The following is a 25,652-nucleotide window of genomic DNA, read 5'->3' as shown; positions in this document are numbered from 1 at the left end:
TAGAGTTCCCTGTGCTATACAGTTCTCATTAGTTATCAATTTTATACATAGTATCAATAGTGTATATATGTCAATCCCATTCTCCCAATTCATCCCACACCCCTTCCCCCCCGGTATCCATACATCTGTTCTCTAGGCATTTGAGTGAGGATTACCATTTGTGACCTGGCCTCATCCAGCTCCTCTGCTCAGGACTGCTTCTGAGCAGATGTCCAAATCAGATGCCCTGGCCAGACCAGAATCCTTACCAGAGGCAAAGAGTGGATTCAGAGTCAATTACCAAAAATCTCTTCCATTGCCTCAGTGTCTGGTCATATTTTCCATGTTTTACTTTAATTTCATTCGATTCATGGTTACAGTTAGGGGCTAATGGCAGCTGGTTGACTCCAAAAACATGAAACTATTATTTAGGGCAATACTGGCTGCAAGATAGATAACCTCCCAAATCTCAAAGTCTAAATATGATAAAGCTTTCTTGCACAGATGAAGTCTAAGTGGCAGCCATCCTCCAAACAGTGATTCAGGAACTGAGGTCCTTCCATCCTTTGGCTCCAAAATATTTCATGCATGGCTTCCAAGGTCTCTGCAGAAAGGGTAAGAGAGAGGCTCATGTCTAGAAGAGTAGACATGAGAAGAAAGGGTTGGGGCACATGAAGCAGCAGGAAATGTGAATGTGAGTATCTGAGCAAGTGTCTTCACTGGAGCTCAAGGACTACATGTCTTTCATCTCTTCTATTTTTTAAGACCATTTTTATAAGGATATTGATTTCTGCATTTGGAGTCTTAAAACTTCATAGCTAGACAAGGCAACGAAGATCATTTAGTAATTACCAACATTTGATATTTTTAAAGTACTCAGAAAGAGAATGTGATGTGCTCCAAATCACAGGGGAAATATACTTCACCAAAATAGTGTAGGCATTTCGCAAATCAAATAAGCAATCAAACAACGGCAAAAACAAGCCCCAGAGAGGGGAGAGAGAAATGAGTAAGCAGAGTTGCTATATCATCTAAAATGTCCAGTTTTCAACATAAAATTACAAGACAGCAAAAAGGATAGGTACATGTGACCTAGCCTTGGAGGGAAATGAGCAACAGAAACTATTTCAGAGGAGGGCCAGATGTCAGATTTAACAAAGACTTTAAAGTAGCCATCACAAATATTGTTGTGGACTGAACATTTGTGTCTCTGCACCAAATTCAAAATTTGAAATCCTAGCCTCTAATGGTGATGATAGTAAGAGGTGGAGCCTTTGGGAGATAGTCAGGTCATGAGAGTGAAGCAATCATGAGTGGGATTAATGCTCTTATAAGAAACCTGAGAGAACTAGTTTCCTCTCTCTGCTCTTTGCCATTTGATGGCACAGCAATAAGACAGACATCTGCAAACCAGGAAGAGGGCTCTCAACAGAATCCAGTCATGCTGGCACCTGATCTTGGACTTCTCAGCCTTCAGAATGGTTAGAAATAAATGTTTGTTGTTTAAGCCACCCAAGACAGAAATGCTCAAATAACTAAAGGAAACCATGCTTGAAGTAGTAAAGTGAGGTGTGAAGACAATATCTCATGGAATAGATAATATCAATAAAGAGAGTAATTATAAAAAAGAACCGAATGGAAATTTTGGAGTTGAAAAGTATGACTGAAATTTTTTAAAAAATGTATTAGAGGAGCTCAACAGTAGATTTGAACTAGCAGAAAAAAGAACTAGCAAATTTGATAGATCGATAGAGATTAGACAATGTGGGGGACAGAGAGGAAATAAAATGAAGAGTAAAGATCCTCAAGGAAATGTGGGACACCTTTAAGTTCACCTGTGTATGCATAGTGGAAGTATTTGAAGGAGAGGAGAAAGAGAAAGAAGAAGGAAAAATGTTTGAAGAAATAGCAGCTGAAAACTTCTCAAATTTGCTGAAAAACTTTGATCTACACACTCAGGAGGCTCATCGAACTTCAAGTAGGATAAATGCAAAGAGATCCACAAATAGACACATCATGATAAAAGTGCTGAAAGCCAGGGCTTCCCTGGTGGTGCAGTGGTTGAGAGTCCGCCTGCCGATGCAGGGGACACGGGTTTGTGCCCCGGTCTGGAAGGATCCCATATGCCACGGAGCGGCTGGGCCCGTGAGCCATGGCCGCTGATCCTGCGTGTCCGGAGCCTGTGCTCTGCAACGGGAGAGGCCACAGCAGTGAGAGGCCCGCGTACCCCAAAAAAAAAAAAAAAAAGTGCTGAAAGCCAAAGACAAGGAGAACACCTTGAAAACGAGAAAACTGAATCATCTCTTATAAGGGAAGGGAACCCCCAGAAAATTAATGGCTGATTTTTGATCAGAAACCATAGAGGCCAGGAGGCAGTGGAACAGCATATTCAAAGTGCTTAAATAAAAACTCTTAACAAGAATCTTATACCCAGCAAAATTATCTTTCAAAAATGAAGGTAAAATTAAGATATTTCCAAGTAAACTAGAGAGAGAGAGAGAGAGAGAATTTGTTGCTAGCAGACTAGCTTTACAACAAATATTAATGGAAGTCCTTCAGACTGAGAGCAAGTAAACCCAGATGGAAATTGGAATCCACACAGAAAAACAAAGAGAGTCAGTAAAGGTGATCATGTATTTATAAAATACAGTATAAGTGCATATTTTTTCCTTTCTTCTATTACCTAATTTAAAAAGCAAGTGTATAAAATAGTATGTAAGTAATTGCATTGTTGGACCTAGAATGTATAATGTAATATATTTGACAGCACAAAGGATATGAGTGGGAGCAGAGTTGTATTGGAATAAGAAAATGAAAACAGATGGTAACTTGAACCCACAGGAACAAATAAGGAGAACCGAAATGGGTAAGTAAGAAAGTAAACATAACAAATGTACAAATATACACTTGCCCTTCTTTCTTATTGCAGCTTCTTTAATAGATACAAAATTATATTACATAATAATTATAATGATGAATTGTATTTGCAACATCTATAGATGTAATATGTATGATAATAATAGCACAAAAAGGGAGTATGGTAAATAGAGCTATATAGGAATAGCATTTCTATTTCCTGTTGGAATTATGTTAGAATAAATTTGAAGTTGATTCTTATAAGATATATATGGTAAACCCTAGACCAACCACTAAGAAAATAATGAAATAAATAGTGAAAAAGATCATTAAAGGGATTAAAATGTTACACTAGAAATAGTCACTGAATGCAGAATAAAGTAGTAACTTTGCTGTACACCTGAATCAGTGTAAATCAACTGTACTTCAATTAAAAAAAATAAAGCAGTAAATGAGGAATAAAGGAACAAAACAGACATAAGATATACAGAAAACAAAAAAATTAAATGGCAAATATAGATTTAACTATATCAATAATAACACTGGACAGCTCAATATTAAAAAAAACAACGCAATCAAAAAATGGGCAGATGACCTAAATAGACGTTTCTCCAAAGAAGACATACAGATGGCCAAGAAGCACATGAAAAGCTGCTCAACATCACTAATTATTAGAGAAATGCGAATCAAAACTACAATGAGGTATCACCTCACACCAGTTAGAATGGGCATCATCAGAAAATCTACAAACAAATGCTGGAGAGGGTGTGGAGAAAAGGGAATCCTCTTGCACTGTTGGTGGGAATGTAAATTGATACAGCCACTATGGAGAACAGTATGGAGGTTCCTTAAGAAACTAAAAATAGAATTACCATATGACCCAGCAATCCCACTACTGGGCATATACCCAGAGAAAACCATAATTCAAAAAGACACATGCACCCCAATGTTCATTGCAGCACTGTTTACCATAGCCAGGACATGGAAGCAACCTAAATGCCCATCAACAGACGAATGGATATAGAAGATGTAGTACATATATACAACGGAATATTACTCAGCCATAAAAAGGAACGAAATTGGGTCATTTGTAGAGACGTGGATGAATCTAGATACTGTCATACAGAGTGAAGTAAGTCAGAAAGAGAAAAACAAATATCATATATTAATGCATATATGTGGAACTTAAAAAAATGGTACAGATGAACCAGTTTGCAGGACAGAAATAGAGACACAGATGTAGAGAACAACATATGGACACCAAGGGGAGAAGGTGGCGGGGGGGAGGTGGGTGGTGGTGGTGTGATGAATTGGGAGATTGGGATTGACATATATACACTAATATGTATAAAATGGATAACTAATAAGAACCTGCTGTATAAAAAAATAAATAAAAAAAATAGCATTAGATGTTGTATTAGTCAGGGTTCTCCAGAGAAATAGAACCAGTAGGATAGTGCATATCTGTGAAAATTATTTTTCATAAGGAACTGGCTCACACAATTATGGAGGCTGACAAGTTCAAATCTGCAGTGTGGGCTGGCAGACTTGAGACCCATGAGCCCCAGTCGTGCAGTGCTAGTCTGAAGGCCAGCAGCTTGGAGACCAAGCAGAGTCAATAATGCAGACGAAGTCTGAAGGAAGTCTCCCAGGGAATTCTCTCTTGCTCGGGGTGATCAGTCTTTTTTGTCCAATTCAAGACTTCAACTGATTGGGTGTGGTCCACCCACATTTTGAAGGCTAATCTGCTTTACTCAGCGTTCACCATTTAAATGTTAATCTCATCCAAAACTTTGCCTTTCAAAGTAACATAAAATTAACCATCACAGATGTGAATGGATTAAACAATCTAATCAAAAGGCTGAGATTGTGAGACTGGACTGAAAAACAAGATCTGATTATCTGCTGTCTACAAGAGACATACTTTAGATCCAAATATACAAATAAGTTAAAAGTAAAAGGATATATTAAGATATATCATGCAAACAGCAATCACAATGCTTTGAAGCTAGATTGGTTATAATATTGTCTAATATTATTGTCAATAATAGTATTAGACAAAATGTACTTTAAAACAAAATATGTTATTAGAGATAAAGAGGGGAATTTTATAATGATAAAGGACTCAATCCATTAGGAGTTTATAAAAATTATAAACATACCTGTACATAACAGCAGACCCTGAAAATACATGCAGCAAATCTGACACAATTGAGAGGAGAAGTAGGCAATACGATTAGATTCAGAGACTTCAATGCCCCATTTTCAATATTGGATAGAACAACTAAGCAGAAGATCAACACAACAGAAATAAAACAGAACAACTTTATTTCAACAGAAATAAAAGACTCAAATGACACTATACGCGATGTGCACCTAACAGACATTTTTAGAACAGTGTACCCAGCAATAGTAGAATACATACTCTTCTCAAATGCACATGAAATGTTCTTCAGGATAAACCTTATGCTTGGCCATATGTAGATGGCTGTCTTCTCTCTGTCTTCCTCTGTGAATATCTGTGTCCTAAGCTCCTCTTCTTATAAGGACATTAGTCATATTGGATTAGAGCCCTCCCACATGACCTCATTTTACCTTAATCAATTTTAAAGGTCCTATCTCCAAATGCAGTCACTTTCTGAGGTACTGGGGGTGAGGGCTTTGACTTATGAATGAATGTTGTGGGGAACAATTCAACCCATAAGACATTATAAATAAACATTTGCTTGTTTGAGTGAGGACCCCTTGTAAAGGAAAAAAAATCATTGTTCTCTGGTGTTAATATAAATTATTTTAAAATAATGCCACTTGTATAAACATAAAACTAGGTAGAAATTTCTTATGTGTATAGTCTTTTATAATCATAATCCCAGTAGATTTACAAGTGAATACAACAAAATCCAAAATCATAAAGTTCACACTAACAATAAGATAATGAATTATATTACATTGTTTTTTGTTATTGTTTTACCTTAAATCATTATTTAACTTTGGTTTTTAGTTCTAAAATTTCCATGTGTTTTTTCTTTTTATCTTGTTTCTTTGCTGAGACTTTCTATTTTTTATTCATTTGTTTCAAGCATGTTCCTAGTTGCTTGTTGAAGCATGTTTATAATAGCTTCTTTAAAATCTTTGTCAGGCAATCCTAACATCTTGGTGTTGGCATTTGTTGACTGTCTTTTGTCATTCAAGTTGAGATCTTCCTGATTCTTGGTATGAATGGTGTTTGATTGAAACCTGGGTATTTGGGATATTATGTTATGAATCTCTGGATCTTATTTAAATCTTGTCTTTTAGCAGGCCTCCTCTGATACCACTCTGGAGGGAGAAGGGGAGCACTCCCTTATTACTTGCCAGATGGAAGTGGAAAAGTCCAGGTTCCCCACTCAACTGCATTGACACCCATGGGGGAGCAGCTCCTTATTACTGCTCGGTGGGGGTGAGAGTTCAGGCTCCCACTAGGTTTTTGCCAACACCGTGACAGCTAGGATGGGAAGGGGTACTTTGTCTTTACTCCCTAGAGGAGATGAAAGTCTCTAGTGCCTGCTTGGCCTTCTCTGACACCACTTGGCAGAGGGGGTATTGGGACAGCTGTCACAGCCTGATGTGGGTGGAAATCTAGGCTTTCCCCTTGACCTTCACTGGAAGGAGTGGGATTGGAGATGCAGACTTTTAACCTGTGATGTTTGGCTGGAATAGAGCAGTTATTGTCTAAAAGTTTCCTGTTTTGCTAGGCTGCCCCTTTTCTGGTCCATTGGAACTGAGAGAGCAGACTTTTCTTGGGGCTCGTTTTGTCTGTGCCCATTGGTGCTTCTGGGTTGCTTGCTTCTCCAGCACCCAGTCTGGACACATGAGGTAAAGTGAAAACCTGGCCAACTCATGCCATGTTGTTCTTCAGGACCCCAGGTCCCTAACTGGTCTGACTTCTTTTCTCCACCTTTCCAATTTTCTTATTTTTTTTATACATAATTTCCCTTTTTTTTTTTAGCTGTACTTAGTGGAAGAAATAGGGGAAAGTACTACTCCATCTTTCCAGAAGCAGAAGCACTTATTTTTATTATAGAAGCATTTATTTGGAAACTGAATATTTCACTAGTTGACTTGATTCTCTTGCTTTTGAACTTGATAGCCATCATCTGAGTTACCAACATTATTGGCATTATACTTCCTTTGGATAATAAACTTGTCTTTAACTACCCATTATTCTTCTAGCCAATCCACTTAAAAGACACCCTGGGAAATTATGATGTAGGTATTTCATGAAAAAATCCTAGTTGAGAGTTGACCACTCACTGCATTTACTGCTGACAAAGATTGATGCATAGACTGCTCTATGTACCATCTCTGGTCAACCCTAAACAATAAAGATAATACCACTCCGGCTATTGTTTACACGCAACGTACCTGATTTTGCCTCAGTCCTCCCACTTTCTCTTTTCCAGCTACGCAAAATCTTTCATCATTACTACAACCTCAAATACAAATGCAAATAAAGTTGCCTTTCATGAATTAGTTGCAGGGTGACCCTGAATATGTTTGTATTAATTTATTTTAGTTTGTCATCAAAATGAAAAAATTTTTAATTGCAAAATTCATTGAATTCATGGGTTCTGGAGGCTCTATCTATAAATTCACAAGAGCCCACAAACTCTAGTTTGAGAAACTTAGGGCTTGATTATTTCCAAATCTAGCTGGTTAATGAGAAGAGTTACGATGTACTGCAAGCTAGCCTTCAGGTCGCTGTTAAATATTGGGGAACATGAATGGGGGAAAGGGACAGGCAGGCACCATCTGGCTGGTGGAGGAATGATGATGATGATACGTCTGTATCATTCACTGACAATCCTCCTCTGTATCCCTGGACACTATCATTTCCAGTGTGATTCAGCTGATTTCCAAATACCAGTATCTGCATCTCTGTGCCCAAGGGCTCTCTCCAGAACTACATGTGGCAGGCCAGAACTGCCAGGGAATTAACACTTCCTGGAGGAGCCCTCAGCTCATGATTCTCAGGATATTGGGGTATTCATCATTACTCTGGAGTGGGATATCATTGAGGCTTGTGTTTGCACCATTGCCCAGAATGTCCATTTGGTATTTCCAGTTTCCCACCGTGGTGACTTCCTCGCTAATACATCCTTTATTGGCTGCCTTCTCTTCCTGTCTCATATCCCCACCCTCAGTGTTTCCTCTACCTCCCAAATAAAGTCCTTGCACTCAAATTCTTATCTCAGAGTTTGCTTCTGGTAGAAAAGCACTTTTACTTATGATACCTCGTTTGACCCGTACAACAACTCTGGATGGTAGGAAGTTATATTACTCAAGAACTGCGAAGGAATGTGAGCCCCATATTTTGTTTTGTTATTTTATGTGTCCCAAGAACAGCACCTGGCACATTACAAGATGTTCAATAAATAATTGATGAATAAATGAAGAAACTGATGCTCCTTTAAGTAATTTGATCAAGTTGCCTGTGAGAGAGCCAGGACTCCAAACACAGTGCTCTCTGCACTCTACACTCAGGGTACTGTTCCTAACACTCTTGTCTCCGATCATGGTTTGTGGAGGAACTTAAAGATGATTTAAATATGCCAGTATCAGCCGGTTCTAAACCATAGCAATGTCAATGTTTTCAGGGTTGGTGGAATTGATTTGTTACTGAAAATATTAAAGATATTTATGGCTCGAATTGCCAAGTCTGCTTGTTGATATCACACAGACATTTGGGATCACATCATTCCCACGGTGGCCCTCTGGAGCAACACAGCCCCATAAAATAGAGGCAACTAGTCTTTTTCAGCTCCAAAATGGTTAAACACATCCTAGTCCAAGCCTTGTTTTTATGTTCTCCTCATCAGTGGTGTGAACATCTTAAAGTCACTTCACTTGAAGGAACCTCATTCTTTAATACTCTAATTTGAGCTTAAAAAATCATTTTATACCTCCTTTATGCATTCTAATGAGTCCTGTAATAAATGGACATTTGTAGGTAAAACGATATGCAGGAGTAGAAAAAATATCCATTGCAGTTAGCTATTAGATTAGATACTAACTCATTAATCAAATTTTACTTAAATCCTGCATCTTCCCCCAAATGAATGGTTATTCTGTGAAACCATTTTGATCCCCGGGCACTGCTTTCCCTAAACTCCTTAGAGTTATCAGGCACATTAAAGGGTATCCGATTTCATTGGTCTAAGCTGAGTGATCGCAATTCATCAAGGCATGAAAAGTCTGTCCAGTCTTGTGGAATATCATTAAATGGTTCAAGGTCGTTTCTAATCTTAATGATGGCCAAGGGGGAACAACTATTATGATGATGAATGGGAATGAATATCTGGAGAAAGTTCAAGGCATGTTATACTTACAAAGACTAATACACGTTGTTTATCTAAATCATCCAACTGATTAAAGAAACACACAAAGCCCAAGACAGTTAAAAGCAGAGAACCAAATAGGGTTTGACCTACCCTGGTATATTTATCGCTGACCATGTCATGCGTGTAAAATGTATTGCTCCACCAAGATACTGTGTATATAAATTGGGAGGGTCTTTTGAGGCTGATGTTGAGTAACATAGGCTGTCCAGTTTATTGCCTGGCTAAATATTTATATAAAATGAGTTCATTGATGGTGGGGAAGCCTCCATAAAAGGAGTCTTTCTATGTTACTAACTGACTAACTACAACACCCATGGCTTAGCAAGAGCTAGGTGGTGGTAACTTAGGTACTTTCGCTCCTAAAACCAATTCCTGAGCAGCTTAGTGTTTTTAATCCCTGACCTGAGTTAAACATTTTTGTGTGTATGGAGCCAAGTAAGGCACTACCCTCTTGGTTCTAAGAGCAGTTCAGAATCTGCAAGGAAAGGGAAAATGCTTTTCGGTACACATCCAGAAGAAGAATGCTCTTTGGAGCCATCTCTTGCTGGGAGAACATGGCTATTAAATGCACACCATTTTTAGCACAGGGCAGTCAGTGAGTTAAACGAGGGAAGACTCATTTCATATCATAAAGGCCAGAGAAAAAAATCTCTTACGCAGGGGGACTTTGTCTTGGCTGACCTTTCCCTCGGCAGGAGCAGGAAAAAATCAACCATATAGGTGGCTGGGAGGATGTTGGGCCATGATCCAAAGACTTAATCATAGTAAATATCTTTTCAGTAGTTCTGGGAGAGGTAGGTTATAGGGCTGAAATAGTGCAGCCATTGCTTAAAGGATTGTTTAAGGATAAGCTGGAACAGTACAAGACTTAGAATTAAAGACTTTCTTCCTTGAAATCTGACACACCTCGTACTTCTGGTTTTCCTCATACCTCCCTGGTTTCTCTTTCTCTGTATTCTTTCATGGTTTCTCTTCACTTCCTGTCCTCTGAACACTGGTGGTCTCAGGGCTTGGTTCTCAGCCCTCTTGTCTCCATAGATGATCTTATTGAGTCTGATGGCTTTAAATATCATGCCTCCCAAATCTCCAGCCTGAACTGCACCTGAACTCAAGACTATTGACTTGCATCTCTACTGTGACATCTAATAAAGCATTTTCAGAATATGTCCAAACCTTTAGTTTCTGTCTATCCATCCCCTTACCCCCTCCCCCAGAATTCACCATTTCAGTTGAAATTATTCTTTTACTCAGCTGCTGTGTTAAAAATCTAGAAGTTGTCTGCTTTTTTTCTTACCTCCACAAAATATATTCTGAACTGCAGCATAAGGAGTAGGCTAACTTAGAAAGATACACTCTAATTTGGTCTTGGGAGATGTAGTAAGTAGGGCATCTGATGAACAGCAAACTACTCCAGGTCACTTCATGTTCTTTTTTCTTTTGATGGGCATAGGTATTTCAGCAGAGATGCCAAATTGGCCCATCTCAGGGCTCAGATATGTAGACTTCAAATCCTGGGTCTTTGTTTTCAAAACTAGGAGTTTCAGTCCAGATCTATTAAGCTCACAGGCAGGAATACAGGGCAAATTGTTGTATGTCAAGTGGACCTTTGTTATCTGTCCATCTTTGGTTACTGTAGGCCCAAAAGATGTGAGGAGAATTGATAAGACCAAATCAGCACCTGCCCCTCCCACAATGGCCATGGCACTATTCATCTCCATCTTCTGGCATCTTTTCTTCCCTAAGGAATTGTCTCCCCTTCTTAACCTCACTTCACTCTCAGCTCACTGCAGTTGAGAAGACATGGCCCATCCTCTTCAGACTCCCAGACCAGCATTTTCATATTTCTTACTTCATTTTTCATAATCAAACATTTTATAATGAAGAAATGGAATTCTTTACTTAAATGATGATGAAAAACATTTCTTTCTTATTAAAGGAGTTAGAAAAGTAATACATTGCTATACTAGAAAATTTTAAAAATACGGACAAAGAAAAAAATTAAATTTCCTTACAGTCCCATCACTGAGAAATAATCACAACTGTTAACATTTTTAAAGGTTTTCCTTTCATTTTTTTTCAGTGCATTTATATTCAGGATAAAATATTGTCCCAAATCTTATCTGCAATGGAACTTTTTTGTGAGTTATTATACACACAACTTCTCATGGGAAGAAACTGGCATTCATAGTAAATTGCAGAAGCAATTTTCTGATAGATTCTGATGGGACTGAGAAACTCATCCTCCCAGTTGACTTTCAGCTGACTGTCAGTAAATATTCTACAGATCTTTAACTAGACATTTTTTTTCTTTTTGTATCTGGTCATAACAATGATTATCTAACCATTTCTTTTCTTATAAAATGTCTCCATTAAGAATAAATCCTTGGGGCTTCCCTGGTGGCGCAGGGGTTGAGAGTCCGCCTGCCGATGCAGGGGACATGGGTTCGTGTCCCGGTCCGGGAAGATCCCACATGCTGCGGAGCGGCTAGGCCCGTGAGCCATGGCCGCTGAGCCTGCGCGTCCGGAGCCTGTGCTCCACACGGGAGAGGCCACAGCAGCGAGAGGCCCACACACTGCAAAAAAAAAAAAAAAAAAAAAAAAAAAATTAGCAAAAAAAAGAATAAATCCTTGAACTAGCCTGCTGTATTTCCTTTTCCTGCAGCAAGATTGTCATAAAACTTTAGTGTATGCTCTTAACCAAATTATCTAAAAAAGTTATTTTTTTTAAATTACCATACATGAGACCTTGTTGCTTTGTAATAAGAATAAATTATTTTTACACCAATTATATATTCCCCAAATGCTCTGTCTCAAAAATCTGGATGTCCTGTCCACAGGAGATACCTCTGGTGGATCCTATTTTGAGAAGGCGCAGGGAATGTTTACTGGAAATCAAGTAAACAGTACACACCTTGAGAACCAGCACTGTGCTATATTATACTTTTATCCCAGGAAAAGAACCAAATGCTTACTGCGAGGGTAGTAAGTATAGACACTAATAGGTCATAGCATCATCAGAGGGACCATGACCTAATTGCTAGAATGGTCACAGCTAACACTTACATAGCTCTTAGTATATGAAGGTATACTTTAACTCTTAGAATAAAAGCACTTCATACATATTAGTTTAATCCTCATAACAACACTTTGAGGTAGGAACTATATGTTCCAATGGAGAAACTGAGGTACAGAGAGATACTATGACTTTCTCAAGGTGAAATAGTTAATGGCAGAGCCAGAATTTTAATCCTACTTGAGCCCACATGTCCTCAACCCTCTACTGATCCTCAACACCATAGAGATAAAGGCCAAGGGACCCACATTCTTACTCTGGTTCCGTCCTGCTTTTGACCAGCTGTGGACCCTTGGGTGTGCCATTCATCTATTCCACAAATATCTGTTGAGCACCTACATAAGAGAGAGTCTCCAAAGGGGGCTGCCATCAATTCCTTCCCTCTCTGTATATGCGTTTTGTTTCTCCTCCCTTTGAATCTTGACTAGCCCGGTCACTGCTTTGACCAATAGAATGAAGTAAAGTGAGCCCGGGCTATAAGGGGATTGGAAACTTCTATTTTCTTCCTTTTGGAACATTCCTTTTGGAACCCAGCTGTCCTACTGTGAGGAATCACAGCAGGCACATGGAGAAGCCCATGTAAGATAGCTTCAGTGAGGCAACTAGCCAGCAACCTGCATCAAATGTTAATTGAGTGAATGAGGCCATTTTGGACCTTGCAGTTATCCCATTGTCTCAGTCATTATCATGTGAAACAGAAGAATCGTGAACAGTAAGGTAATGTTTAAACAGCTAAGTTTGGGGCTGTTAGTTAAGAAGCAACTGATAACCGAAACAACCTACTATGTGCATATGACACCTCATCTTTAAAATGTGGACATTAAGACCTATCTCATTGGTCTTTCAGGAATGCTGATGAAGTAGAAAATTCCAAGTATAATTGTACCAATGCAGTATGGAAACTTCAGTCCAACATTTGAATATGTATTTTTAATTATACCCAAAGAATACTAGACAACAGATATGTTGTCTCTTCTCTTTGGTTCTCTTCTTATTTGAAACATATTTGCTTTCTTTTCCATTCTGTGAAAGAGAAGTGGCCAGAAGAAACAAAATAGTTATCTGATCCTGAAGACAAAGGAATTGAAGAGAATGCTAATGAATTCCTAGCCTGATAGGGGTGAATTTATTCTTCAGCCTGCAAGGTTTTCCTTCTCCATTTTCAGTCTCTTACCTGGCAATTACTCATTCCTCCTATCTCAGCCTGAGGGGCTTAATCCTTTGCAGATTTCTCACAGTAGGCCCATTAAATGCTTCTTTGGCACCACACAGCCTTCCTTTACAGCACTCAGCACAGTTTATAGTGACTCATATTTGTGGAATTAGTTTATTAGTGTCTCTCTTCCTTACTTTATGGAATGAGAATCAAACCTCTTTATATCTCCTGGTTCATAGAACTCAAAAAGAAAATTGAATGAATGTATAAATGAACTGGAAAAGGGGCTAACAGAACAAAACTGCCAAGCCAACAGCTGTGACTTTACAAATATAATTGAAAATCTGCATGTGTTTGTCAACTGCCAACTCCCCAAAAGACCATATTAGTACTCTGTTGATCAAGTAAAGCTGTTTAGTACTTACTGCCATAAGGGAGAACCCCACCTTGACAAAGTCTTAGTAGTAGCTTAAAAGGGACTGGTCAAGGGCAGATATGTATAGGTGAAACAGGAGAGAAGGGGGCGGGGCACAACTTTTAAAAGGATGACAAAGCCATGAGACACGACATAAATTGTTAAAACCAACTAGGTCCAAGATGGAGGACGAGACTTCCACTAGATTTTGAACCTCAGTATATGCTCATTGTAACACATCAGCACACTAAATGACACACCCACAGGTGCCATGATAGTTCCAAGGCTGACCATAAAAGGTCAAGAAGTGGGTGGTGGCCCAATTCCTGGAAATCCACACCCCTTCTCCCAAATAGCTGGAATACTCCTCCCACTCATTAGCATATGAAATTACCCAGCCCTATAAAAAATGTCAACCCCAAACCTTGGTGCCTCTCGCCTTTTGAGATGGCCCACACTCTGTCTATGGAGCGTGTTTCTCTCTAAATAAATCCACTTCTTACCTATCACTTTGTCTCTCACTGAATTCTCTCTGTGATGAGACATCAAGAACCTGAGTTTCGGGATTCCCTGGTGGCGCGGTGGTTGGGGGTCTGCCTGCCGATGCAGGGGACACGGGTTCGAGCCCTGGTCTGGGAGGATCTCACGTGCCGTGGAGTGGCTGAGCCTGTGAACCACAACTACCGAGCCTGTGCTCTAGAGCTCACACGCCACAACTACTGAGCCCACGAGCCTAGAGCCCATGCTCCACAAGAGAGGCCACCGCAATGAGAAGCCCAAGCACCACGGCGAGGAGTGGTCCCCGCTCTCCGCAACTAGAGAAAGCCCGCACACAGCAAATAGGACCCAATGCAGCCAAAAATAAATAAATAAAAATAAATTTATAAAAAAAAAAAAAAAAAGAACCGGAGTTTCACTGAGTCCTGGGACCAGGTGTGTGATTTCAATTAAAAGGCCATGGGGGAGACCTTCAAGATGGCAGAGGAATAAGATGTGGAGATCACCTTCCTCCCCACAAATACATCAACAGTACATCTACATGTGGAACAACTCCTACAGAACACCTACTGAACACTGGCAGAAGACCTCAGACTTCCAAAAAGGCAAGAAAATCCGCACGTACCTGGGTAGGGAAAAAGAAAAAAGAAAAAACAGAAACAGAAGAATAGGGATGGGACCTGCATCCCTGGGAGGGAACTGTGAAGGAGGAAAATTTCCATACACTAGGAAGCCCCTTCACTGGTGGAGATGGAGGGTGGCAGAGGGGGGAAGCTTCGGAGCCACGGAGGAGAGCACAGCAACAGGGGTGCAGAGGGAAAAGCAGAGAGATTCCCACACAGAGTATCAGTGCTGACCAGCACTCACCAGCCTGAGAGGCTTGTCTGCTCACCCGCCGGGGCAGGTGGGGCCTGGGAGCTGAGGCTCGGGCTTTGGAGCTCAGACCCCAGGGAGAGGACTGGGGTTGGCTGTGTGAAGATAGCCTGAAGGGGGCTAGTATGCCACAGCTAGCCTGGAGGGAGTCAGGGAAAAAGTCTAGACCTGCTGAACAGGCAAGAGAGGTGCGACAGGCAAGACCATTGTTTCTGGGTGTGCGAGAAGAGGGGATTCCTGCTCCGTGTGCCCACAGAAGACAGAGCACTGCCTAAGTGAGCTCCAGAGATGGGCATGAGTCACGGCTATCAGCTCGGACCCCAGAGACAGGCATGAACACTAACACTGCCACCGCTGCCACCAAGAATCCTGTGTGCAAGCACAGGTCACTGGCCACACCCACCGGGAGTCTGTGCAGCATGCCACTGCCAGGGTCCCGAGATCCAGGGACAACTTCCACGGGAGAACACATGACGTGCCTCAGGCTGTTACAATGTCATGTGGCCTCTGCCACCGCAGGCTCACGCTGAGTTCCAGTTACAACTACTGTACCCCTCCCTCTCCCTGGCCTAAGTGAGCAAGAGAGCCCTAATCAGCTGCTGCTTTAACCCCCTCCTGTCTAAGTGGGGAACGGACACCTGAGGGTGGCCTACATGCGGAGGTGGGGTCAAAACAAAGGTGAACCCCAGGAGCTGTGCAAACAAAGAAGAGAAAGGAAAATTTCTCTGTGCAGCCTCAGGAGCAGCAGATTAAATCCCCACAATCAACTTGATGAATGCTCCATCTGTGGAATACCTGAATAGACAATGAATGTTCCCAAAATTGAGATAGTGGACTTTGGGAGCAACTGTAGACTTGGGGTTTGCTTTCTGCATCTGATTTGTTTCTGGTTTTTATGTTTATCTTAGTTTAGTTTTTAGTGCTTGTTATCATTCGTGGATTTGTTTACTGGTTTGGTTGCTCTCTTTTTTTTAATTAAATTTTTTTATATATATATATTTTTTTCCTTTTTTCTCTTTGTGTGTATGTGTGTTTCTTTGTGTGATTTTGTCTGTTTAGGTTTGCTTTTACCATTTATCTTAGGGTTCTGACTTTTTGGGGTTTTTTGCTGTTGTTTGTTTGTTTTCTTTTTATGAGTGTGTTTATGTTTCTTTGTGTGATTTTGTCTATTTAGTTTTGATTTTACCATTTGGTTTGAGGTTCTATCTGTTCAATTTATTTCTTTTTTATTTTTTTTTCTTCCTTTTCTTCTGAGCCATGTGGCTGGCAGAGCCTTGGTGCTCTGGCCAGGTGTCAGGCCTGAGCCTTGGAGGTGGGAGAGCCAAGTCCAGGACGTTGGACAACCAGAGACCTCCTGGACCCATGTAAAATCATTCGGCAAGAGCCCTCTCAGAGATCTCTATCTCAACACTAAGACCCAGCTCCACCCAAAGGCCAGCAAGCTCCAATACTGAATGCCCCATGCCAAACAACTAATAAGACATGAACACATCCCCACCCATTAGCAGAGAGGCTGCCTAAAGTCACACTAAGTTAACAGACATCCCAAAACACACCTCAAGATGTGGCCCTGCCTACCAGAAGGACAAGATCAAGCTCCACCCACAAGAACACAGACACCAGTCCCCTTCACCAGGAAGCCTACACAAGCCACTGAACCATCCTCACCCACTGGGGACAGACAACAAAAACAACAGGAACTACGAACCTGCAACCTGCGAAAAGGAGACCCCAAACACAGTAAGTTAAACAAAATGAGAAGATAGAAATATGCAGCAGATGAAGGAGCAAGGTAAAAACCTGCCAGACCAAACAAATGAAGAGGAAATATGCAGTCTACCTGAAAAATAATTCAGAATAATGATAGTAAAGATAATCTAAAATATTGGAAATAAAATGGACAAAATACAAGAAATGTTTAACAAAGACCTAGAAGAACTAAGGAGCAAACAAACAATGATGAACAACACAATAAATGAAATGAAAAATTCTCTAGAGGGAATCAATAGCAGAATAACTGAGGCAGAAGAATGCATAAGTGACCTGGTAGATAAAATAGTGGAAATAACGGCTGCAGAGCAGAATAAAGAAAAAAAAATGAAAAGAATTAAGGACAGTCTCAGAGACATCTGGGACAATATTAAATGCAATAACATTCAAATAGTAGGGGTCCCAGAAGAATAGAAAAAGAAAGAGTCTGAGAAAACTATTTGAAGAGATTATAGTTGAAAACTGCCATAACATGGGAAAGGTAATAGTCAAGTCCAGGAAGTGCAGAGAGTCCCATACAGGATAAATCCAAGGAGAAACACACCAAGACACATATTATTCAAACTATCAAAAATTAAATACAAAGAAAAAATATTAAAAGGATCAAAGGAAAAGCAACAAATAACATACAAGGGATTTCCCCATAAGGTTAACAGCTGATCTTTCAGCAGAAACTCTGCAAGCCAGAAGGGAGTGGCAGGACAGATTTAAAGTGATGAAAGGGAAGAACCTACAACCAAGATTACTCTACCCAGAGAGGATCTCAATCAGATTCAATGGAGAAATTAAAACCTTTAAACACAAGCAAAAGTTAAGAGAATTCAACACACCAAACCAGTTTTACAACAAATGCTAAAGGAACTTCTCTAGGCAGGAAACACAAGAGGAGGAAAAGACCTACAAAAACAAACCCAAAACAATTAATAAAATGGTAATAGGAACATACATATCGATAATTACCTTAAATGTAAATGGATTAAATGCTCCAACTAAAAGACACTGACTGGTTGAATGCATAGAAAGACAAGACCATATATATGCTGTCTACAAGAGACCCACTTCAGACCTAGGGACACATACAGACTGAAAGTGAGGGGATGGGAAAAGATATTCCATGCAAATGGAAACCAAAAGAAAGCTGGAGGGCAATACTCATATCAGACAAAATATACTTTAAAATAAAGACTATTACAAGAGACAAAGAAGGACACTACATAATGATCAACAGATCAATCCAAGAAGAAGATATAACAATTATAAATATTTATGCACCCAACAGAGGAGCACCTCAATACATAAGGCAAATGCTAACAGCCATAAAAGGGGAAATCAACAGTAACACAATCATAGTAGGGGACTTTAACACACCACTTTCACCAATAGACCAATCATCCAAAATGAAAATAAATATGGAAACACAAGTTTTAAATGACACATTATATCAGATGGACTTAATTGATATTTATAGGATATTCCATCCAAAAACAGCAGATTACACTTTTTTCTCAAGTGCTCATGGAGCATTCTCCAGGATTAATCATATCTTGGGTCACAAATCAAGCCTCGGTAAATTTAAGAAAATTGATATCATATCAAGTATTTTTTCCAACCACAACACTATGAGACTAGATATCAGTTACAGGAAAAAACTGTAAAAAATACAAACACATGGAGGCTAAACAATACATTACTAAATAACCAAGAGATCACTGGAAGAAATCAAAGAGGAAATCAAAAGATACCTAGAAACAAATGACAGTGAAAACGCGATGACCCAAAACCAATGGGTTACAGCAGAAGCAGTTCTAAGAGTAAAGTTTACAGCAATACACTCCTACCTCAAGAAACAAGAAACATCTCAAATAAACAACCTAACCTTACACTTAAAGCAATTAGAGAAAGAAGAAGAAAAACAAAAAAAACCCCCAAAGTTAGCAAAAGGAAAGAAATCATAAAGATCAGATCAGAAATAAATGAGAAAGAAATGAAGGAAACAATATCAAAGATCAATAAAACTAAAAGCTGGTTCTTTGAGAAGATAAACAAAATTGACAAACCATTAGCGAGACTCATCAAGAAAAAAGGGAGAAGACTTGAATCAATAGGATTAGAAATGAAAAAGGAGAAGTAACAACTGACACTGCAGAGATACAAAGGATCATGAGCGATTAGTAGAAGCAACTATATGCCAATAAAATGGACAACCTGGAAGAAATGGACAAATTCTTAGAAAAGTAAACCTTCCAAGACTGAATCAGGAAGAAATAGGACATATGAACTGACCAATCACAAGCACTGAAATTGAAACTGTGATTAAAAATCTTCCAACAAACAAAAGCCCAGGACTAGATGGCTTCACAGGTGAATTCTATCAAACATTTAGAGAAGAGAAAACACCTAACCTTCTCAAATTCTTCCAAAATATAGCAGAGGGAGGAACACTCTCAAACTCATTCAACAAGGCCACCATCACCCTGATACCAAAACAAGACAAAAATGTCACACAAAATAGAAAACTACAGGCTAATATCACTGATGAATATAGATGCAAAAATCCTCAACAAAATACCAGCAAACAGAATCCAACAACACATTAAAAGGATCATACACCATGATCAAGTGGGATTTATCCCAGGAATGCAAGATTTCTTCAGTATACGCAAATCAATCAATGTGATACACCATATTAACAAATTGAAGATGAAAAACCATATGATCATCTCAATAGATTCAGAAAAAGCTTCTGACAAAATTCAACACCCATTTATAATTAAAATTCTCCAGAAAGTAGGCATAGAGGGAACTTACCTCAACATAATAAAGGCCATATATGACAAACCCACAGCAAACATCATTCTCAGTGGTGAAAATCTGAAACCATTTCCTCTAAGATCAGGAACAAGAGAATGCCCACTCTCACCACTATTATTCAACATAGTTTTGGAAGTTTTAGCCACAGCAATCAGAGAAGAAAAAGAAATAAAAGAATCCAAACTGAAAAAGAAGAAGTAAAACTCTCACTGTTTGCAGATGACATGACACTATACAAGGAGAATCTTAAAGTTGCTACCAGAAAACTACTAGAGCTAATAAATGAATTTGGTAAAGTAGCAGGATGCAAAATTAATGCACAGAAATCTCTTGCATTCTTATACACTAATATTGAAAAATCTGAAAGAGAAATTAAGGAAACACTACCATTTACCTTTGCAACAAAAAGAATAAAATACTTAGGAATAGACCTACCTAAGGAGGCAAAAGACCTGTATTCAGAAAACTATAAGACACTGATTAAAGAAATTAAAGATGATACAAACAGATGGATACACACACACACACACACACACACACACACACACACATATATATATATTCCATGTTCCTGGATTGGAAGAATCAACATTGTGAAAATGACTATACTGTCCAAAGCAATCTACAGATTCAATGCAATCCCTATCAAACTACCAATGGCATTTTTCACAGAACTAGAACAAAAAATTTTACAATTTGTATGGAACACAAAAGACCCAGAATAACCAAAGCAATCTTGAGAAAGTAAAACGGAGCTGGAGGAATCAGACTCTGTGACTTCAGACTATACTACAAAACTACAGTAATCAAGACAGTATGGTACTGTCACAAAAACAGAAATATAGATCAATGGAACAAGATAGAAAACCCAGAGATAAACCCATGCACATATGGTCACCTTATCTTTAATAAAGGAGACAATAATATACAGTGGAGAAAAGATAGCCTCTTCAATAAGTGGTGCTGGGAAAACTGGGTAGCTACATGTAAAAGAATGAAATTAGAACACTTCCTAACACCATACACAACAATAAACTCAAAATGAATTAAAGAGCTAAATGTAAGTCCAGACACTATCAAACTCTTAGAAGAAAACATAGGCAGAACACTCTGTGACATAAATCACAGCAAGATCCTTTTTGACCCACCTCCTAGAGAAATGGAAATAAAAACAAAAATAAACAAATGGGACCTAATGAAACTTCAAAGCTTTTGCACAGCAAAGGAAACTCTAAACAAGTTGAAAAGACAACCCTCAGAATGGGAGAAAATATTTGCAAACAAAGCAACTGACAAAGGATTAATCTCCCAAATACACAAGCAGCTCATGCAGCTCAATATCAAAAAAACAAACAACCCAACCCAAAAATGGGTGGAAGACCTAAATAGGTATTTCTCCAAAGAAGACATACAGATTGCCAACAAACACATGAAAGGATGCTCAACATCACTAATCAATAGAGAAGTGCAGATCAAAGCTACACGTAGTTATCACCTCACACCAGTCGGAATGGCCATCATCAAAAAATCTACAAGCAAGAAATGCTGGAGAGGATGTGGAGAAAAGGGAACCCTCTTGCACTCTTGGTGGGAATGTAAATTGATACAGCCACTATGGAAAACAGTATGGAGGTACCTTAAAAAACTAAAAATAGAACTACCATATGACCCAGCAATCCCACTCCTGGGCATATACTCTGAGAAAACCATAACTCAAAAAGAGATATGTGCCACAATGTTCATTGGAGTACTATTTACAATAGCCAGGACATGGAAGCAACCTAAGTGTCCATTGACAGATGAATGAATAAAGAAGATGTGGCACATATATACAACAGAATATTACTCAGCCATAAAAAGAAACGAAATTGAGTTACTTGTAGTGAAGTGGATGAACCTAGAATCTGTCATACAGACTGAAGTCAGAAAGGGAAAAACAAATACCATATGCTAACACATATATATGGAATCTAAGAAAAAAAAGGTTCTGATGAACATAAGGAACATAAGGAATAAAGATGCAGACTTAGAGAATGGACTTGAGGACATGGAGAGGGGGAAGCGTAAGCTGGGATGAAGTGAGAGAGTTAGCACTGACATATATACACTACCAAATGTAAAATAGGTAGCTAGTGGGAAGCAGCTGCATAGCACAGGGAGATCAGCTCGGTGCTTTGTGACCACCTAGAGGGGTGGGATAGGGAGGGTGGGAGGGAGACACCGAAGGGAGGGAATATGGGGATAGATGTATACATATAGCTGATTCACTTTTTTATAAAGCAGAAACTAACATACCTTTGTAAAGCAATTATACTCCAATAAAGATGTTAAAAATAAATAAATAAAAAAGACCATTGGTTCAAGTCCCAATCTGGCTTTACCTGGGTTTGAATCCCAGCACATGGGTTCAAGTCTCAATCTGAGTTTCACAGTTTCATAGGGGCTTAGATATATTTTGAGTGGTTTAAGGCAGGCTTTTAAATGTGGGGATTCCACGTGGGCATATTTCATGATTTAATAGAGACTGATGGACACAGAAATGTAAGGGTTCTGGAACAAGTCATGCTTTGAAAAACAAGAAGGACTGTTCCCGGGAGCAATCTGTTGACCTGAGAAAGGGGCTGGTTGAGTTTTCTAAACCATTGTTTAAAAATAAATAGATTTTCAGGAAGCTCCTGGAGCAAACACTGAAGATATTTACTGGGCAAGAGTATTCTGAAATAATAGTAAAGTCATATTCATGTAGGTTTAGTTCTGATAATTAAGTCATGAGGCTGCTGGCAGCTCCCCAATCCCCAAACCCATTGTCCTAGGACTGAGTATAGAAAGGCAGGTGATTTCTCTGACCTTTATGTGCTGAACATAGAGACGGTGCTTTATAACAATTGCTCATACCGTTGACTGTTAAATCTGGGAAAATCTGTGGGCATGCCTGGGATACTAACTGCTGCTTTCCCACTTCTTGAATTTAAGCCATAAAGCCTTATCATTTAAAATAGTAGCATCTTGGGAATCCCCTGGTTCAGTCCAGGGGATTAGGTCTCGGTGTTCTCACTGCCGTGGCCCCGGTTCAATCCCTGGTTAGGGAACTAAGATCCTGGAAGTCACATGGCCAAACAAACAAACAAACAAAAAGTAACATCTCAATAGCCTGAGGTCGAGAGATATGGATTTGTGATGCTTCTCTCTTTTTGTCCTTTCTCTGACTTTAGTTTTTGATTTATGGTTGCTTTATAGGACAAAGTGTTGGCTTCCCTGTCAGAAATCCAGTGGGAATGAAGAATGAAAGGAAGAAGCAGCAGCACGTTAGTATAACAGTGGATGATTCTAAGGAGGTCTGATCATTTAGGGAGCAGTAATTGTTGGGTTATGAGCATGTTTGCATATGGTATGAACATGGCTACTTTGCTGCCAGTGTGAGGAATGGTGAGATCTCCAGAAGACTCTTTGGGAATGGGGGATGTCCTTGGCCAAGACAAACAGGACTAGGAGGTTAGGAGGAAGGAGAGCAGAAACAGTTACACAGAGGCAGTTAAGTGCAGCTAAGTTTTCATTTCCCTATCAATCAGATCCCCAGTTACATCAAGAACCCTTCACTTGGAAGACAGAGCCAGTGCATAAAGCATTCCAAAGGCACCATCACCATCATATTACATAGAATTTGCGGCCAAGACTTGACACATCAGTGTTGAAGGAAGCAAGCTGGGGCTTGTGCAATTCCTCAGCCACATGTATGGCAGGTAAGGATGTAGGAAAATTTCTGGCCGTGAGAAGTAAACATCTCACCTCCGAAAGGGTGCAGTCTTGCAAACATCATGAAACAAAGACTCAGTATTGTGAGTTGAGCCAAGAATTTCCCAAACGGGAAGGTGGAGCTTGGGCATGGCTTTTCTTCTCTTTCCTTGTGTAGTATCATCATATCATCTGGGGGTAGTGTGTGCAGAAGGGAGCCTTTAGAAAGTTGGTTGTGCTCCAATTTACGGTTCCCCTCAGCAACTAAATCTTTGCTCTCTGATCTATAGCCCAGCAACCATAATTCCTCTCTTCCTTTTTGAAAGTTATTTTTTTCCATAAAATATATGGTCGTAATTTTAAAATTAAATACTATGCTCCCAAACAGCAGGGGCCTTACCCCTTTCTACCTCACAAGTTCTGTTGCCCAAGACCCACTTTCACTTCTTTCAACTGTTTCTTCTGGTATTTATCTCCATTCACTTATACTCTTTCTGGATTTATTCATTTTATACCCTGTGAGTTGACTCCTGCTGTGTTAAAGACACAATACCTTTATACACTCCCTCCCCTTTTCCTTTCTCCCTATTCTCATAATTACACCACAATTTTTAGCTCAATCTTCACTGTTTATATTAACATGATTGGTAAATATTGTTTACCCCGCTAATATGGTTCAGTTTTATCCGTCAGGTTTGTTAATGTCCATTGATAGTTTTTCTTCCAAAAGCTCAAACGTATCTGATAATTTATCTAGTCTCCTTTTTTTCTCTGAAGACTCCCTGCCAGACCTCTCTGTTCTCCTGTTTTGATACAGTCTGTGGGGCTGCTGCACAGTTGTCATCCTGGAATTTTTCTCCACCATCACCCTGTGACCTCCCCTTCTGGATGCCCTGTTTCCGGATGTCCTGTTTCTTCCACTTGATTGGCTTACTTCCTCCTTTTTATAATTATCTTCTCTAGTGGTTTCCTAAGAAAGGGCACATGGAGGCAATTATTTTTCAGTTCAGGGATGTGTCTGAAATTTCTTTATTCTCCCTGTTACAGTTATTTATAATTTGGCTGCATATAGATTCCTGGTTGAAACTCCACTCCTTCATTGCTTCTAGCATACGTATTTTTAGAGATTTCCACATAATTATGTCATTTTTGGAGCTATTGTAAATTGTATTCTTAAAAAAATTGATTTCTAATTCCTAATCTAATATGATTGATTTTTAAAGTGTTGATCTTGTATCCTGTGACCTTGATAAACTCATTTATTAGTTGGAGTATTTTTTTTAATTATTATTATTTTTTTTGCGGTACACGGGCCTCTCACTGTTGTGGCCTCTCCCGTTGCGGAGCACAGGCTCTGGACGTGCAGGCTCCGCGGCCATGGCTCACGGGCCCAGCCTCTCCGAGGCATATGGAATCTATCTTCCCGGACCGGGGCACGAACCCGTGTCCCCTGCATCAGCAGGCGGACTCTCAACCACTGCACCACCAGGGAAGCCCTGGAGTATTGTTAAAGTGTTGATCTTGTATCCTGTGACCTTGATAAACTCATTTATTAGTTGGAGGAGCTTTTTTGGTAGATTCCTTACAAATTTTGACATAGACTATCATCTTATATGTGAAAGGGCAGAGCCTTCTTTCTAATATCAGTGTTTTGGTAAGAATATATTGAGAGATCAGATAAAAAATTCAAGTCATGTGAAACAAAGCTGGGTTTTCCTTACCCTTTTTCATTTCTATCTTCCTGATTTAAACTCCTTCTGGATTATCTGCATGTTCTCCTTTCCACTACCCCAATCATGGTGACTTTTATATAAATTCTCTCCCAATGAAATGGTCTTATGGCCAAAGTTGTTTTAGTGACATGGTCTTTGTGAAACATTAGATATTCTAAAATTGAAATCAACTTTCCAAGGTGTTCCTAAGGGCTTATAACTTCATACCCAGCAACCCCCTTGAATAAGTTATTCCATAAAGTTACTTGGTGGTAAAGGTTGCATCTTTAGCACCAGTGATGATAAAATGGAACTGGAACCCGACATCTCAGAGGCCTCATCAGGAGCTTCTGATAAAGGAATGGAGAAGCATTAGTCCCAGGATGGAGACAGCCTG

At 39.5% G+C, this 25,652-nt stretch overlaps 1 protein-coding gene across 1 annotated transcript in view; it reads left to right on the top strand.

Annotated features, from left to right (window-relative positions):
* Positions 1–23,440, top strand: part of TASP1 (taspase 1) — a 275,170-nt gene extending 251,730 nt beyond the window's left edge. Inside the window, exons 14-15 of the mRNA XM_060122574.1 lie at positions 23,049–23,116; positions 23,381–23,440. Coding sequence (XP_059978557.1) covers positions 23,049–23,090 — 42 coding nt within the window. The 3' untranslated portion in view covers positions 23,091–23,116; positions 23,381–23,440. The remainder of the gene's footprint in view (positions 1–23,048; positions 23,117–23,380) is intronic.
* Positions 23,441–25,652: the final 2,212 nt, after the last annotated feature.

The sequence above is a fragment of the Lagenorhynchus albirostris genome, chromosome 15, assembly GCF_949774975.1.
Source record: "Lagenorhynchus albirostris chromosome 15, mLagAlb1.1, whole genome shotgun sequence".
Taxonomy (NCBI): Eukaryota; Metazoa; Chordata; class Mammalia; order Artiodactyla; family Delphinidae; genus Lagenorhynchus; species Lagenorhynchus albirostris.
This window is presented reverse-complemented; position numbering and strand designations above follow the sequence as displayed.